The following is a 19,064-nucleotide window of genomic DNA, read 5'->3' on the forward strand; positions in this document are numbered from 1 at the left end:
GGCATTTACAACCTTATTAGTAACCATTAATAAACTAATTGTAAACCATTTATAAACCCTTTATATAGGTAGTCTTATTTTAAAGTGGTCCCTTTATTTTAAACTTCAGAGTTATGATTCCAAATGTTAAAGCCAGATTAATTTCAATCTCCAAATGGCACAATACCAAACTGTTGAAGATTAATTTTATTATATTGGGTCACAATTCTAAACTTTAGAGCCACAAATCCAAAACTACAAACGCTCGAGTAGAATTAAAACTTTACTGTGATTATTTTACATTTTTTGCTTTGCCACAATTCCAGGACTTTGATTTGAAGATTGATTTCAAACAAGCCACAACACCAAAATATTGAAAATTTATTTTAAACTTCAGAGTCATAAATTAAAAAAAATTAACAATGATTACAAGCTGTAGAGCTGTAGAGTGTAAATCTTATGGTGATATTCCAACAAATTTTACAAAACGAATAAAAAAATAGGATTATTTTAATTGTCATAATTCCAAACTTTAGAGCCACAACTCACAGTTTTTAAATTTATTCCAAACATCACAAATCACGACTCTAAATTTTATAATAGTGATTCCAAAATGTAGCGGCAATTTTTTTTTGTTGTGGTCTTAAAATAACAGCTAAAATCCTGACAAAATTATTCAACAAACATTTAACATGAGATAATGGTACAAAAATAATATTGTCATGTTTTACATAACAGCTTTTGATTTAAATCAAATTTTGATTTTTTTATTTGACAAATTGAGATAGCAGTACAGATTATTATTATTATTATTATTATTATTATTATTATTATTATTATTATTATTATTATTATTATATTCTAGGATTTGAGGTTTATTGATATAAATGGTGATATACACTGAAGGTATATTAGCTAAAAGCAGAGGTGGAAAGTAATGAATTACATTTACTCACATTGCTGTAATTGAGTAGATTTTATGAGTAATTTGTAATTTTTTAAGTAGTTTTTAAAATAGGTAATTTTACTTTTACTCAAGTACATTTTGACACAAGTAATTTACTTCGCTACATTGGAAAACTCCCAATTACTGAGTAAAAAAATAAAATGCTGGGAAAAAAATTGTCTGAATTGTGGAATAACGAGGCAATAACGTCCTCATGCAATACAAAATGTGCCCCTGCCCAACTTTTTAACAGTAAAGAAAAAAAATGGATAATTGGATAAACCTATACCACTTCTTAAAAATGTTTTATGGGGTGGTCTGAACAAATACTGCCTGAAATGTCCAAATTATTATATGAAATATTAGCTCATTAAAAACGATTTAATTTATGATTTGCTTTTTTACATCAAATCATTAAAAGTAACTATGTAACTTTTACTCAAAGTACATTTTAAATTGAGTAATTTTTTACTTTTACTCGAGTAGATTTTTTGATGGGTACTTTTACTTGAGTAGAATTTTAGCAAAGTAAAGATACTTTTACTTAATCACAGTTGTTCAGTACTTTTTCCACCTCTGGCTAAAAGTGGTTTAACCCTTTATAACCCTACTAAACATTAACAATCTTAAATCCAGATTCTGATGGTAACTAGTGGTCTAAACTGGTCCTTGATGGTCCAGGTGGTTTCTTGTTCTAAACAGAGCTAAGCTAAAGGCGCCATCCTGCGGTTATAACCTGTTATTACACACCTTCACATCTTCATCACTACTCCCAGAAACAGGAGGACCAAATTATACATCATTCCAGTTTCTAAAAACTCTTCTAAAACATCTAACTGGGCTTAATTATCCCAGTACAGTCAGAGTAATCAGACTGATGAAGAGATGATCGGTGGTGTAAGTGAAGGATCTGCTGTTACTGCTTTTGTTAATATATATTTTTCCTGTATGAAACTCAGAGATTCCTGGAAAATGAAAGTAGCGGCGCTGAGGAGGAGTTTCGATTTCTGATGAAGAGAACCTGAGCTCAGCTTCCTCCAAACTCCAGACCACAGACTACAGCAGCTGCGCTGAGGCACCTGACGTCCGCGAGGTTGCTACGGTAGGAGGTTGTTAAGGGACCTTACGTTGTTAAAGTTGCTACAATTGGTGGTTGCTGAGGTATTTATGTTACTAAGGTATCTGAGGTTGCAGAGTTAACTGACGTCCGCGAGGTTGCTACGGTAGGAGGTTGCTGAGGTTCCTAAGATATTTAAGATTACTATGGTAGGAGGTTGCTTAGGTTTTTGAAGTTGCTACAATTGGTGGTTGCTGAGGTATTTATGGTTACTAAGGTATCTGAGGTTGCAGAGTTACCTGACGTCCGTGAGGTTGCTACTGTGGGAGGTTGTTAAAGTATCTAAGGGGGGTTAAGTAATTGACATCTGTGAGGTTGCTAAGGTACCATAGTTAGCTGAGGTATCTGAGGTTGCTACAGTAGGAGGCTGCTGAGGTATCTGAGGTGGCTAAGGTACCATAGTTTGCTGAGGTATCTGACGTTGCTGAGATATTTGATGTTGCTAAGGTAACTGACGCCTGTGAGATTGCTACTGTAGGAGGTTTCTGAGGTATCTGAAATTGTTGCAGTAGGAGGTTGCTAAGGTACCTGACACTGTGAGGTTGCTAAGGTGGGAGGTTGCTAAGGTGTCTGAATTCGACGAGGTACCTGACGTCCGTGAGATTGCTAGAGTAGCAGGTTGCTAAGGTATCTGAGGTCGCAGAGGTACTAGATGTCTGTGAGGTTGCTACTGTAAGAGGTTGGTATGTGTTAAGTGGTAAGTGTTGTAAGGTTAGTAAGTGGCTGCTAAGATACCTTTGGTTACTGAGGTTGCTACTATAGAAGCTTGCTAAGATACCATAGGTTGCTGTGGTTGCTACAGTAAGTGCTTGCTATGGAATCTTAGCTTGCTATTGTAGAAGGTTGCTAAGGTACCTTAGGTTGCTGTGGTTGCTACAGTAAATGGTTGATAAGATACCTTAGGTTGCTGAGGTTGCTACTGTAGAAGGTTGCTAAGGTACCTTAGGTTGTTTTAATTGCTACAGTAAGTGGCTGCTAAGATACCTTAGGTTACTGAGGTTGCTACTGTAGAAGGTTGCTAAGATACCTTAGGTTGCTTTAATTGCTACTGTAAAAGGTTGCTAAGATACCTTAGGTTGCTGAGGTTGCTACTGTAGAAGGTTGCTAAGGTACCTTGGGTTGTTTTAATTGCTACAGTAAGTGGCTGCTAAGGTACCTTAGGTTACTGAGGTTGCTACCGTAGAAGGTTGCTAAGATACCTTAGGTTACTGAGGTTGCTACAGTAAGTGGTTGATAAGATACCTTAGGTTGCTGAGGTTGCTAGAGTAAGTGGTTGATAAGATACCTTAGGTTGCTACTGTAGAAGGTTGCTAAGATACCTTAGGTTGCTGAGGTTGCTACTGTAGAAGGTTGCTAAGATACCTTAGGTTGCTGAGGTTGCTAGTGTAGAAGGTTGCTAAGATACCTTAGGTTACTGAGGTTGCTACAGTAAGTGGTTGATAAGATACCTTAGGTTGCTGAGGTTGCTACTGTAGAAGGTTGCTAAGATACCTTAGGTTACTTTAATTGCTACAGTAAGTGGCTGCTGAAGATAACTTACACACTAAGAAAAATAAGAACAGATTTGTACTTAAAAGAGTACAAAGCTTGTCGCTGGGGCTGTACCTTATATTGACTATATCAATATACAATACAATACTATACTATACTATACTATACTATACTATACTATACTGACTATACTTTATAACATTTTGTACCCATATTTATGTTAAAAGTAAAGATTGTAAAGATTATAAATCTTTTCATCAAATGAATATATTTTTTAATGAAATATGTATAAATAAAAAATACATTTTATAAAGTGTATCAGTACAGTGATACTGAATGTAACTTTTGGTTTGTTAAATGGTTCAAATCTGTACTTCCTGCTGTTCGGAAAGACTTCGGAAGCACATCTAAACTCTCTAAAGGCCAATATTATATCTTTTACAGTACAATTAACAATTAACAAGTGAACCTATGAGTACAAGAAAGTACTTATATAGTACCTCTGTTTTTAAGTGTGTAGGTTGCTGAGGTATCTGAGATGGGTTCCACGCTGAATGAGCAGTATGAGGAGAAGGTCAGGCCGTGTATTGATCTGATAGATTCTCTCAGATCTCAGGGGGTGGAGAAGGACCTGGCGCTGCCCGCCATCGCTGTTATAGGAGACCAGAGCTCCGGCAAGAGCTCCGTGCTGGAGGCGCTCAGCGGGGTCGCCCTACCCAGAGGCAGCGGTCAGTCATCCATATATACACTTATATACTCTTATATTCAATTATATACACTTATGTATATTCATATACACTTATATACACTCATATACACACTTACATACACTAATATACACTTATATACATGTATATTCACTTATATTTACTCTTATACACTTACATACACACTTATATTCACTTATATACACTTATATAAAATCTTATACACTTACATACACACTTATATTCACTTATATGCACGTATATAAACTCTTATACATCTATATATACACTTATATTCACTTATATACACTCATATACACTTAAATTCACTTATATACACTCACACTTATATACACTTAAATTCACTTATATACACGTATATTCACTTATATACACTTAAATAAACTCTTATACACTTATATACACACTTATATTCACTTATATACACTTATATACACACTTATATTCACTTATATACACACTTATATTCACTTATATACACTTATATACACACTTATATTCACTTATATACCCTTATATACTCTTATATACACGTATATTCACTTATATACACTCATAACACTTATATACACTTATATTCACTTATATACACTCATATACATTTATATAAACGTATACACACTTACATACACATATATACACTTATATACACTCATATTTACTTATATACAGTTATATACAGTCATAACTCAGCTATTTTAACTTTATATATAACCTTTACAGCACGTTATGATCCTTTTACAGGAGCCAAACACGCCTATCAGCAGGTCTAGAGTTTCATCATTTAATAAATTAAACAACTTAAATGTTCCATAAACTTTCCATTTTTTTATCTACCTTTTTAAAATAATTAAAATCATCATATTGAGTCTTTTCACTCATTCGTCCAAGCACCAAGTGCTTTTTACTGTACTGTTACTATAAACAGCTCTGGAAAAACATATATACATATATTCCATTTTACCAAATGGAATATATGTATATATATATATATATATATATATATATATATTTATTGTGTATGAATTAAAAAATACTGTCTTCTTTTCCAGCCCAATATACAGAGCTTTATAAAAAGTACATTGTCAATACCACTTTTTTTTAATTATTAAAATAGCACCAGTATAAATGAATAATACGGCACCTGTACACATAAGTAGATATATTTAATAATGTATTTAATAGTGACACCTGCCGGATACATTCTGTACTGCAGTAACAGACATACTTAAAGTTATGTATAAATATCACTAAGATTATTATGTATTACTTGAGTATTTGAGGTGTTGTTTCAAAAATCACACAATTATTTAGAGCCTGTATAGTGATTCTAACACCAGTCATTGTCTATTAAGCTCACAAGGAAGAAGCGTTAAAATAGTCCTCTAAAGCACACCTGGAGAACAGGTATAACCGGTTTATAATGCAGCTTAAACAGAAAAGAGAAACCCAACCCGCTAAAACAACACATTCAAATCTTCTGTTGTATGTTTTAAAGCAGGAAACTCACTAAAATATGCACTTTATCCATAAGTGTAGCCCCGCCTTCTTACGATAATACAGCAGAATAAGGTTTATAAACTGATTTTTGGGGTAAATTAAAATGTGATGATATTAGCGAAGGGAAAACTACCCATTGGAATTGTTGAACATTACACTGCAGTACTGCAACCAGCCAGCAGAGGTCACAATCACAATGCAAGACATTATATTTTCGTAGGATTTTACATTACGATATTGCTGGAAAAAGGGTACCTCTGGTTTCCTTTATCTAACAATCCTTCACAGTATTTTCATATCACTGTTAAAAATGCTGATAATTACAGGTGTTGGACAATGAAACTAAACCACCTGTCATCATTTTAGTGTGGGAGGTTTCATGGCTAAATTGGAGCAGCCTGGTGGCCAATCTTCATTAATTGCACATTGCACCAGTAAGAGCAGAGTGTGAAGGTTCAATTAGCAGGGTAAGAGCACAGTTCTGCTCAAAATATTGCAATACACACAACATTATGGGTGACATACCAGAGTTCAAAAGAGGACAAATTGTTGGTGCACGTCTTGCTGGAGCATCTGTGACCAAGACAGCAAGTTTTTGTGATGCATCAAGAGCCACGGTATCCAGGGTAATGTCAGCATACCACCAAGAAGGACCAACCACATCCAACAGGATTAACTGTGGACGCTGTAAGAGGAAGCTGTCTGAAAGGGATGTTCGGGTGCTAACCCGGATTGTATCCAAAAAACATAAAACCACGGCTGATCAAATCGTAAGAGATTAAAACATTCTTTCTTTTCTCTCTAAAATTCACGTAAAGGTATCGTGACGCGATGTCCTCTGGAGCTGAAGATGAAGAGGTGCCGGGAGGAGGACAGCTGGCACGGGAAGATCAGCTACGACGGCTACGAAGAGGAGTTAGATGATCCAGCCGAGGTGGAGAGCAAGATCAGAGAAGGTACGATATCTACAATTGTAACATGAAGCGAACAAAATGAGCATTATTGTAATTTTGAGAGATAAAAGCTTTCAGGCAGTTTTCATACATAACACAAGACAACCTGTGCACAGTCCTGAATGGAACCAAGCTAAGATTGGTTAGCTAGAATCCCTTCTAGATGACCAGCTAACAAATTAGTGCCCATTCCAGCATTAGAAAGCTTATTCCAGCTTTCAAATGCAGATTTTACCCCAAGTCTCCTCGTGATTCAGGGGATGTGTGTTTGCAGGGTGCTCTCTTCGGCATAGATTAGTTACCCAGCTAACAAATTAGTGCCAGTTCGATCAGTATTAAAGTTAAAGCCATATCAAATGGAAGCTTTCAGCAAGACTACAGCTTTTAATCTCTATGGGCCCTTTAATTAAAAATACTAAAGTTAATGTTTCATTATTCCATGTGGTGGCGCTATAATCAAATGAATAGGGTTAATAAACCTGCAGTGAAAAATACTGGTTGTTAAGTTCTGTTAAAATAACACCAATTAATAAAACACCAATAATCCAAAATTTATGCAAGTATTTTATGCGAGATTTCTCATAATAATTATCCCATTTTATCCAGTTACTGTCAATTTTAATTTGAATTTAATTTTTAGCCCAGGATAAAATAGCCGGGGTTGGAGTGGGGATCAGTGATGACCTCATCAGTCTGGAGATAACTTCTTCCAACGTTCCTGATCTCACACTTATCGACCTGCCGGGGATCGCACGAGTCGCCGTCAAGGGCCAACCAGAAGACATCGGAGACCAGGTACCCAATCACTGCACTGATTCACAAGCACACACCTGCTGTTCCTAATGAACTGGCCAATGAGGGACAGTACAGACAGTTAGCAAAATGAGTGGGTAGGTGTTTCCAATAAAGTGGCCAATGAGTGAAAATTGAAGGTAGGTGTTTCCAAAAAGGTGGCCAATGAGTAACAATTAAAATGTGTCCAGTGAGTGACAGTACAAGGTAGTACAGTAGGTGTTTCTAATAAAGTGGCCACAGTCAGTGAAGCACAAGGTATGCAGGTGTTTCTAATAAAGTGGCCAGTGAGTGAAAATAGTAGGTAGGTGTTTCCAATAAAGTGGCCAATCACTAAAAGCTCAAGCTATGTATGTGTTTCCAGTAAATTGGCCAGTGTGTAAAAGCGCATTGTATGTAGGTGTTTCCAATAAAGTGGCCAGTGTATGAAAGCACATTGTATGTAGGTGTTTCTAATAAAGTGGCCAGTCACTAAAAGCTCCAGCTATGTATGTGTTTCTAATAAAGTGGCCAGTGAGTGAAAGCAAATGTCAGTGCAATAGGCGTTTCTAATAAAGTGGCCAGTCACTAAAAGCACAAGGTTATATTCATGATTCTAATAAAGTGGCCAGTCACTAAAAGCGCAAGGTAGTAAAGTAGGTGTTTCTAATAAAGTGTCCACAGTCAGTAGAAGCACAGGGTACTACAGTAGGTGTTTCTAATAAAGTGTCCACAGTCAGTGGAGGCACAAAGTAGTACAGTAGGTGTTTCTAATAAAGTGGCCACAGTAAGTGGAAGCACAATGTAGGTAGGTGTTTATAGTAAGGGGTTCAGGTGTTTTAACGCTGTAAAAACCTCTCGCAGATTAAGAGGCTGATCCGGAAGTTCATCACCAAGCAGGAAACGATTAACCTGGTGGTGGTGCCGTGCAACGTGGACATCGCCACCACTGAAGCTCTGAAGATGGCTCAGGTGGAGGATCCGAATGGAGAGAGGACTCTAGGTCTGTTCATGGTGGTGGATGAGGTGTTGGTGATCAGATACAGCAGTGCTGCTGGAGTTTTTAAACACCTTGTGGTCTATCCTGTGGGTACTGAGCATTGTTGCGTGTTCTGTTCACTGCTCATCAGGCATCCTGACGAAGCCGGACCTGGTGGATAAGGGGACGGAGGAGACGGTGGTGGAGATCGTTAATAACGAGATCATTAATCTGACTAAAGGCTACATGATCGTTCGCTGCAGAGGACAGAAGGAGATAATAGACCGCGTGTCTCTGACTGAAGCCACGGAGAAGGAGAAGGCCTTCTTCAGGGATCATCCTCACTTCAGGTGGGTCATGAGTTCTTCTCAGGGTTCCAGTTTTACTGGTGATCAGTCAGAGAGTGCAGTTGCAGCTTAGCAGTGATGCTATGATGTAGGTGCTTGTTGCTAAGGAGTGGTTGCTAAGGTGTTGCTACAGTATTGGGGTTGGCTCCTGAGGTATTGTTTGGTGGTTGCGATTTGAAGGAAATGGTTGGTGAGGTGTTACTAGACAGTTTCTAAGGTGTTGTTGCTAAGCAGTTGCTAAGGGCTTTGCTAGGTGGTTGCTAAGATGTTGTTACAATGTATCTGTTAGGCCAACACTATTTTAATTTAAAGTAATTAACATTACTTACGAGAGTAATAAACAATGATAAATAATGATTAAGTAATGTCTCAACTAGTAATTAATTGACACTAATTAATACCTAATTAAGACATTAGTCAAAAATGTTCTACTGATCATTAATGTCTTAACTGGCGTCAATTAATAGTTAGTTGAGATATTGGTACATAAGTCCTGATAAGTACTGATAATTAACATACACTTATTGTAAAGTGTTACCGCTGATAGTGTTAATGTGTTGCTAGGTGGTTTCTAAGGTAAAAGTGTTGGCTGCTATGGTATTTTCTATGCTATAGGTGTTGGTTTCTAAGATGTTTCTTAATGGTTGCTAAGGGTTGATTGTAGTGTTTCCACTGTTAGTGCTAATGTGTTGCTAGGTGGTTGCTAAGGTTAAAGGTTATCCACTTGAGGATGCCCCACAGATGCTCAATTGGGTGGGTTTTGTGCAGTTTCTCAGTTTTAGGATGTTAATAACCTTCGTATAGCCTAGGCCTTCATTGTGGAGAGCAATAGTTTTGCTTTTCTCATCCTTAGAGAGTTCTTTGCCATGAGGTGATTTGTTGAATATCTACTGGCCAGTATGAGAGAATTGTACTTGAAATGCCAAAATTAACAGCCCTGCTCCTTATTTACAACATAGACCTTATAATGATACCAGTCACATGATACCAGTGAGGGAAAATGGCTAAATAGGCACAATTTATACAATACTTTACATAGCTTCACTGTTGCCATCACCACTAGAGGGCACAGTACACCAGACTGTCAACTCATGCCTATAGATTTACAGTATACTGCATTTATGGTCACTCTGCACCCCCTGAGAATCCCTCTACTCCTTATATCTAGAGTCTAGGGGGTTTCAACCATAGTACTGTAGAATATATGAGTATGACAATAATAAACATTGAAAAATAGTTAAATGATTACATTATTAAACTTTACTTAAGCAATAATACACTCGAGGTTTGTGCTATAATGTGTAATATTGGCACTGCTGTGCTGTGGTCTTAAGCACGAGGCCACAGGACGAGTATTACACGTTATAGCACGAACCTCGAGTGTATTATTGTGATTATACCACAGTTCCATTATCACTGTTTATTGAAAGATTTTAAGTTAAAAAGGAGGAGAAAATATGATCTGTTTTGTTATAAAAACTCCGCCAGTTGAAATAGTTCCATTGCTGCTCTGTTTGTAGCTGCGCTGTTTGGTTTGTAAGCACTGCATTGTTGCTAGGTTAGCTTTACTCACGCAAATAAACGCTTTTTCGGTGAGAAATCTGTGAAATGATTAAAGTCCAGCACTCGTTTATATAAAAGAAAATGTTTCCACCTTCACTTTCCACATTCAGCTTAAAATACTGCATATTAACTGGAAAATATATACACTTAAGCTTTTATTTTAATAATAACAACTCTTAACCTGATATTGGTGTCTGATAATGTGTGTAATAGTACATATTTCAAATCATTGGCCTTATTTATTTTTGGGGCCACGTCTTTGCCTGTGCCGCCTATTGGAGACATGGCTTAGCATTTCTGCACTGTGCCTCTATGTGATCCAGCGCCCCCCAGTGGTGTATAATGACATCTCATTTGGTTTGTATTTGGTTTGTAAGTGCTGCATCGTTGCTAGGTTACCTGTATGTGGCAGAGTAATACATGGAGAGCTTCGGTTACAGTGCATTATCAGCTGATAATGTCACTCATAAAACACCTCTCAGCCAATCACAATGCATTTTATTACATTTAATTAAATATAAAAAGTGCTTCAAAATTCTGTTTTTGAACGTTTTTTGCAGCGCGCTGTACGACGACGGCAAAGCCACCGTCCCCAAACTCGCTGAGAAACTGACGCTGGAGCTGGTCCATCACATCGAGGTACAGAAACTTATCATCATCATCAGAAGGAGAAGGATGAGCAGAGGGACAGTCTAACGCGTTTGGGGTCTCTAAACTAAATTTATATATTATCAGCACGTTCTAAAAAAGTTACACTAACTGAAGCATGTACAAGGAAAAAAGAAGTGGGCCTAACACAGAACCCTGTGGAACACCATAAAGTATATCGTGCTCCTTGGAGCGGTGGTCAGCTATGCCAACAAAGTACTTTCGACCCTTAAGATAAGAATTAAACCACTGCAAAACATTTCCAGATAGGCCTACCCAGGTTTTCAGGCAGTTTATAAGAATGTCGTGATCCACTGTGTCAAATGCTGCACTTAAATCTAAAAGTATACTGTACGTTATATATTTTATTACACCATTTGGGCAAACATCTACATGACAGGTAATGTAACTATCCTGACACTTCTACTTTGTTGGTATATTTCTTGGCAGAAATCGCTGCCGAGGCTTGAGGAGCAGATCGAGGCGAAGCTGGCCGAGACCCAGGACGAGCTGGAAAAGTACGGCAATGGTCCGCCCATGGAGCCCAGCGAGCGCATCTACTATCTGATTGATGTGAGTTTATCTCTACACACCCAAACCCAAACCAACAGAAATAAAAATATAGAAAGTACAAACTGGAATTACAAAGTCCTGCTGGAAAATGAAATCCGCATCTCCATAAAATTTGTTATCAGCAGAGGGAAGCAAACAAAACTGCACTGACTTTAGACTTGATAATAAAACACAGTGGATCAACACCAGCAGATGACAGATATGTCTCTCCAAACCATCACTGATCATCAGTAAATTTCACATTTCATTTAAAGGAAATCAACGGAGCAGAGTCTGGAGGAAGAGTGGAGAGACACACAGTACAAACTGCTCGAGGTCTAGTGTGAAGTTTTCACCAATCAGTGATGGTTTGGAGATGCGGATTTCATTTTCCAGCAGGACGTGGCACACTGCCCACACTGCCAAAAGTACCAATTGGTCTTATATAATATTAAAATTTTCTGAGAAACTTATTTTTGAGTTTTTATTGACTGTAAGCTTCATAATCATCAACAATTAAAGTATACAAATGAAAGTATAGAAATTACCTAAAGTAACTGGACACCCATTGCATGTTCCATGAAGGTAAAGAATGCTCCACTGACTTGTGGGATATGTAGGCGGGGTCTTCTGTATTAAATGCGGACACGGACAATTCTTACCAGACACCGCCAGGTCACCATCATTACCACCTACAGCACTGCACTGTCTACTGTGGGTGGTAATATTGGCCCTCTGACATACAAGTATTTCTGGTACACTGGCTCAATTATAATTCCTATCATCTTGCCATAACCACACTGGCCAATGTTAAGCATCACTAACAAGATAGCACCTCACAACTTACACAGCTACGGGCCTTTCCAAGCTGTCCCTTAAGGTAACAGTTAATGCCCAATTACCGAACATCAACTAGAGAGATAAAATGCACACAGCACTATAGTGATGTAAATCTGATTTATTCCATTTTTTTCTGTTTTTTTGTGTTAGAAAGTGACGGCGTTCACTCAGGACGCTCTGAACCTGACCATGGGGGAGGAGCTTAGGACTGCCCCCCACCTCAACATCTTCTCCAACCTAAGGATAAAGTTCGAGAGCTGGAAGCAGCACCTGGACCAATCAGGAGAGACCTGTGAGTGTTCCATTTACTGCTGTCCAGATCAGAGATACACTGTCTGACAACCCAAAAATCTGTGTCTCAATTCAATTGGTATTTTTGGCAGTGTGGGCAGTGTGCCAAGTCCTGCTGGAAAATGAAATCCACATCTCTATAAAATTTGTCAGCAGCAGAGGAAAGCATGAAGTGCTGTAAGGTTTTGTGGGAAAACAAAACTGCACTGACTTTAGACTTGATAATAAAACACAGTGGATCAACACCAGCAGATGACAGACATGACTCTCCAAACCATCACTGATCATCAGTACATTTTACATTTCATTTGTGAATCAAGGGAGCAGAGTCTGGAGGAAGAGTGGAGAGACCCACAGTCCAAGCTGCTCGAGGTCTAGTGTGAAGTTTCCACCAGTCAGTGATGGTTTGGAGATGCAGATTTCATTTTCCAGCAGAACTTGACACTGATTTTTGGGTTTTCATTGTCTGTAAGCCATAATCAACAATAAAAGAAATAAACGCTTAAAGTAGATCACTCTGTGTTTAACACATCTTCATTTTTCTAAAATAGCTGTTTTATGAATGTTCCAGTTAACAGGCGAATTGAGAAGGAAGTGCAGGAGTATGAGGTTAAGTACCGGGGCCGGGAACTTCCAGGATTCATTAACTACAAGACCTTCGAGGTGATGGTGAAGGACCAGATCAAGAAGCTGGAGGAACCTGCTGTCAGGAAGCTGAAGGAGATCTCAGGTAGACAACAAAGTGTTTCATTTAAGTACAGAAGACCCAACTTTCTGAGAGTCCATCACTACAGACCTCCAAACTTCATGTAGCTTCAGTAGAGCATTGAGAGACTCATGGAATGGAGAGTTTCCATGGCCAAGCAGCTCAATCCAAACCTCACGTTACCAAACACACCAATGCAGACAAGCGCAGGATACTTTTGCCAATGCTTTATACACGTGTAGTTATGAACATGTTTTTTTACCATGTATCCACAGATCTTATTAGAAAGGGCTTCATCCAGTTGGCTCAGAACAGCTTTGTGGGCTTCCCCAACCTTCTCAGAACAGCAAAGGTAGGTTCTTATTTTGACTGACAGTATTTACTTAAATATATTTTTGACTTTGATTTAGTTGCAGACAGTACAAACCCAAGATATTTCATTTATTAATATACATCCAAGTTGTATGTTGGGACAGTAATGCATTTCCCACTGTGTGATGCGGCCATTCCTTCTCACAACACATATAAGATGTTTTACAACTCATGATACCAAGTGATGAAGTGTTTCAGGTTTTACTTTAGATTAAACTGATAATTACCACAGCTAAACACAAACGCTGTCACTGCTGCTGCTCCATGCTAAGCTATTTTCACACCGTATGCCGTATGTGCAGCGTTCACTGCTCACGGTGAATATAATAAATCTGTATTGTAGAGAAGTGGGCGGAGCTTCTGGACATGGTAAAGTTGTAAGTGGTATTAGTGAATATAGTAACTCTGTATTGTAGTAGAGAAGTGGGCGGAGCTTCTTCTGGTCATGGTGAACATAATAAGGCTTGTGTTGTGTACAGTAGTAAAGTTGTAAGTGGTATTAGTGAATGTACAGTAGTAACTCTGTATTGTAGTAGAGAAGTGGGCGGAGCTTCTGGAAATGGTAAAGTTGTAAGTGGTATTAGTGAATATAGTAACTGGGATTGAGTTTTCTGATGGTTAGCTTGATAACATGCTGGTTGCTCTTCGTTCCTCCAGACCAGGATCGACAGTATAAAACAGGAGAAGGAGGCGGAGGCCGAGTCGATGTTGAGGACCCAGTTTAAGATGGAGCTGATCATCTACACTCAGGACAGCACCTACAGCAACACCCTGATTTCTCTGAAGCATGAAGAGGAGGAGGGTGAAGAACAGAAAGGAGGAAATTCCTACGTAGTCTCTGGTTTTGGTTTTTCCAGTCTGCTCTCCAACACGAACAACCACGCCACCCTGCAGGAACTGATGCGGCACCTCAAGTCCTACTACGGCGTGAGTTCCTTTAACTGATATTTACTTACCATACTGCTTTATTGTGATTCTTCACCCATTATCCATCTTTTCAGCTCCACTGATCTTTTTGGCATATTTGTGGTTCTATAATCAATAATTATGGTTGCTCATTGCTTTAGCATTTTTTCTTATTGAAAATGAATTGGGAGAAATTTGAAAGCCCGTGTACGTCACATTTTTCAAGATACGAAGATGAAAACTTAGCAACACCATAGCAACCACCATAGATACCATAGCAACACCTTTGCAACCACCTAGCAACTGCATAGCAACATCATAGGAACCACCATGGATACCATAGCAACGCCTTAGCAACCACCTAGCAACTCCTCAGCAACCACCTAGCAACATCATAGCAACCACCATGGATACCATAGCAACGCCTTAGCAACCACCTAGCAACTGCATAGCAACATCATAGGAACCACCATGGATACCATAGTAACACCATAGCAACCACCATGGATTCCATAGCAATGCTTTAGCAACCACCTAGCAACACCTTAGCAACCACCTAGCAACACCTTATTAAACACCTAGCAACTGCTTAGCAACACCATAGTTACCACCACAGAAATATTAGCAGAATGTTAGCAGAACAAGACATTACCCTAGCAAGTTGTTTTTATTGCAGTATATTATCATTGTTGCGATTCATCTCTCATCACTGATCTCGAGTGTAAAGCCAGTGTTGTGCCGAATTTAGCACCCCCGCCAGGAAAAGCACCCACTCTCTGGAGCATGCACACACGTCTACTTGGCTTCAACTTTACTTAGAAAATGGAAATACTCAAGATAATGTTCTAAGCTACACTGACTTATAAGAAACAAGGAAAAAGAAAAGTCACCTGCAGCCTCACCCAAGAGGGGGTGCTTTTCCCGGCGGGGTTGATGAATTCGGCACCGTAGTAGTGTCTAAATCTGCACCCCCGCCATGAAAAGCACCCTCTCTCGGCAGCACGTATGCACCATCTTGTTGATAAAAGCGGTGGTAATTGCTTTAGCTAACTTGACTTAGAAACGCTCTCCGGAGAGTGGGTGATCTTCATTGCAGGGGTGCAGATTTCGGCGTGCTTTCAAAATAAAAGTTTATTTGAAAACAATTTCTGCTTTTTCTGCAGTATCATTTTGGGGGGACAAACCCACCTAAGTCTGATCCCCCAGTTCCTACGCCAATGTCAGCACCCGACAGGAGGTGGTGGTGTATGGGGTGTTAGTGTGTGTTGATCTGGTACAGTCAGTGGATCAGATACAGCAGTGCTGCTGGAGTTTTTAAACACTGTGTTTAATCATCTCTCACTGGGTCCTCTTCTATGTGTTAGCTACATCGTAGATTCAACGTAGAACTATAAATTGTCCTTAACACCTCATTTACCGCCACCATGCCAACCACTGTAACTGCAGTACAGAAGAGAATAAGCCACAATCTAACTGATAACAGCTGCTCTGTTAGTGCTGGGCGATATGGGAAAAATCGTATTTCACGATATGAAATTTTCTATATCACGATAACGATATATATCATGATATACCACATTCAAGCATGTTTTCAGTTATTCTTCGAAAAATATGACAAAATAATATCATTGCTTACTTTTTTCCAACTTTATTTCAAAGTGACATTAAACCCAAAACCACATTATAAGATTACTTTATTATCACTTATATAAATGCAAAGTGACCACGCCAATACATTTCATCGTAGCCTACTTTATATATTTGCATGAATAATTGATGAAATTACTGTAGAAACGATAGGGACGACAGAAGCTAAGTAGCACGATAGACACTTTTCTATCTTCCCCATGATATTTATCCTCATATCGCACAGCACTACGCTCTGTAATAGTAAACACATTTAGAAACACACTTTTGATGATGTATACATCACTGCCTCTTGACTGCTTGACCGACCTGTGTTTAGATTGCGAGTAAGCGCCTGGCGGACCAGGTCCCGCTGATGATCCGGTACCTGCTGCTGCAGGAGGCGGCGCTGCAGCTGCAGAGGGACATGCTGCAGCTGATACAGGACAAGGACTGCACCGAGACCCTGCTCAAAGAGGACCACGACATCGGCAACAAGCGCGCCAACCTGCTGAGCCGCCAGAAACGCCTGATGAAAGCCCACAGCTACCTCGTCAAGTTTTAGCGCGTCCAGACTGAAATGAAGAAATTCATTAAATTACTAATTTCATTTTAGTCTAAATAACTATATATACAACCGGCAGGTTTTCTTTATGTATCCTTATCTTACTTTTGTTCAGTTGTTCCATTATTTACAGAGGACTAGGTTATAAGGTGTGATCATCAGTGTAGATGTTTTGGGGTGGGTATCTGGTAGCTAAACCAAAGATGAGGTTTTAGATTCAGTTTCTAAAGTATATAGATAAAAAAAATCAAGAAATTTTATCAGTGTATTGAAATGTGCCACAGTTCCAACAGATTGAATGTACTGGGTAAGCATGGACCATTTACACCAATGGATCAATTATTAGGAAGGTTTCAATATGGGTTTAAGATATATGCTACTGTAGCTAGCTGATAGCTAGCAATCAGTGTCTCAGAAAATGTGAATATCATATAAGACTAATTAGTACTTTTGCAAGTCCTGCTGGAAAATGAAATCTGCACCTCCATAAAAGCCATTTTTGTGGAGATGGAAGCATGAAGTGATGTAAGATTTTCCTGGAAAACACTGCACTGACTTTGGACTTGATAATACAACACAGTAGTGTCCAAGCTGCTTAAGGTCTAGTTTGAAGTCTCTACAATCAGTGATGGTTTGGTTGGAGAGTCATGTCTGTCATCTGCTGGTGTTGATCCACTGTGTTTTATTATTAAGTCTAATGTCAGTGCAGTTTTGTTTTCCCACAAAATCTTACAGCACTTCATGCTTCCCTCTTCTGACAGCTTTTATGGAGAAGCAGATTTCATTTTCCAGCAGTAATGGGAACACTGCCCACACTGCCAAAAGTACCAATTGGATTTATATAATATTCAAATTTTTTGAGATTAGTTTCTAGTAAACGTTACCTCAGACAGAAGAACTGGGCTCAAGAACAACGTCCAAGTCAATCTCAAACAAAGTCAAAAAGAGGACAAGACTACCGATTGCTTGAAGACCAAGCACTGAAGACCAAAATCAAGCACTCGAGTACTAAAACACTACATTTGCGTTTGTAGGAAAGAGCAACCTGGCCAAAAATTCTGCTAAATTATCCTTTATACTGTGGGCCAGACATTAATCAGTGCAACTAATTACACCAGCTCTACTTCTGTGCTGTACTTTGTGTGTTAGTATTATATGAAGGTGTTTGGCTGCCTCTTTAAGTGAGTGCAGAGAAGTTCCCTGCAGGTCAGTTTTATGAAGGTCAGCAAGATTTATTAAGGTGCTTAATTCTGCTGGACATTTTCTTTAGACCAAGCCTCAGTTGCTGAAATATATTAATAAATCTGTTCTGTCTGTATCTGACTATTATACTGTATACGGTTAGAATACAGTTAAATAGATTTGTTTCATTCTATGTGCTTTTTCATTGTGTGGTCTCCATCAAACGTATCAAAAATACTAAATTGCTAAATTGTTTAGAGGTTCAACTGTACCTCTTCTCGTAAATTTGCATCTGGAGCATGACTGGAAATAAACTTGTAAAACATGAGAAATGCTGTCTACTCAGGCAGGATATTAATGCAAGAAATAACCCATTGGTATCCAAAACTGAGTTTAGTAATCTTGCCTTTAACCGGAGTCTGAGAGAGTACAGTAGGTCATGCTGCTTCTCCATCAGCAGCTGGAGTCTGAGAGAGAGAATACAGTAGGTCATGCTGCTTCTCCATCAGCAGCCAGAGTCAGAGAGAGAGAATACAGTTGGTCATGCTGTTTCTCCATCAGAAGCCGGAGTCAGAGAGAGAGGGAGTACAGTAGGTCATGCTGTTTCTCCATCAGCAGCCGGAGTCAGAGAGAGAGGGAGTACAGTAGGTCATGCTGTTTCTCCATCAGCAGCCGGAGTCAGAGAGAGAGGGAGTACAGTAGGTCATGCTGTTTCTCCATCAGGAGTTGGAGTCCGAGAGAGAGAGAGAGTACAGTAGGTCATGCTGTTTCTCCATCAGCAGCCAGAGTCCGAGAGAGAGAGAGAGTACAGTAGGTCGTGCTGCTTCTCCATCAGCAGCCAGAGTCCGAGAGAGAGAGAGAGAGAGAGAAAATAGAGTATGTCGTGCTGCTTCTCAGCAGCCGAAGTCCGAGAGTGTACAATAGGCTACCCTCCTAGTATTGACAGCATAACTAGTAATAAGCTAGAACTCTGGTAAGTGGGCTAGGTAATTAACCTTCCAA

General features: G+C 38.9%; 1 protein-coding gene across 2 annotated transcripts; it reads left to right on the plus strand.

Annotated features, from left to right (window-relative positions):
* The first annotated feature begins 1,940 nt into the window (after positions 1-1,940).
* Positions 1,941-18,198, plus strand: mxa (myxovirus (influenza) resistance A). Of its 2 annotated transcripts, none has more exons than XM_049473079.1 (13): positions 1,941-2,027; positions 4,054-4,261; positions 6,580-6,717; positions 7,355-7,509; positions 8,350-8,488; positions 8,616-8,814; positions 10,935-11,013; positions 11,473-11,595; positions 12,565-12,706; positions 13,277-13,435; positions 13,687-13,763; positions 14,441-14,710; positions 16,656-18,198. In XM_049473079.1, the coding sequence occupies exons 2-13, from the start codon at positions 4,072-4,074 to the stop codon at positions 16,878-16,880; spliced, it is 1,896 nt and encodes a 631-aa protein (XP_049329036.1). In that variant the 5' UTR covers positions 1,941-2,027; positions 4,054-4,071; the 3' UTR covers positions 16,881-18,198. The 2 variants fall into 2 exon arrangements, with proteins under 2 accessions (XP_049329036.1, XP_049329035.1); XM_049473078.1 differs by having other exon boundaries at positions 1,963-2,027; positions 4,047-4,261.
* Positions 18,199-19,064: the final 866 nt, after the last annotated feature.

Source organism: Astyanax mexicanus, unplaced genomic scaffold, assembly GCF_023375975.1.
Source record: "Astyanax mexicanus isolate ESR-SI-001 unplaced genomic scaffold, AstMex3_surface scaffold_33, whole genome shotgun sequence".
NCBI lineage: Eukaryota > Metazoa > Chordata > Actinopteri > Characiformes > Acestrorhamphidae > Astyanax > Astyanax mexicanus.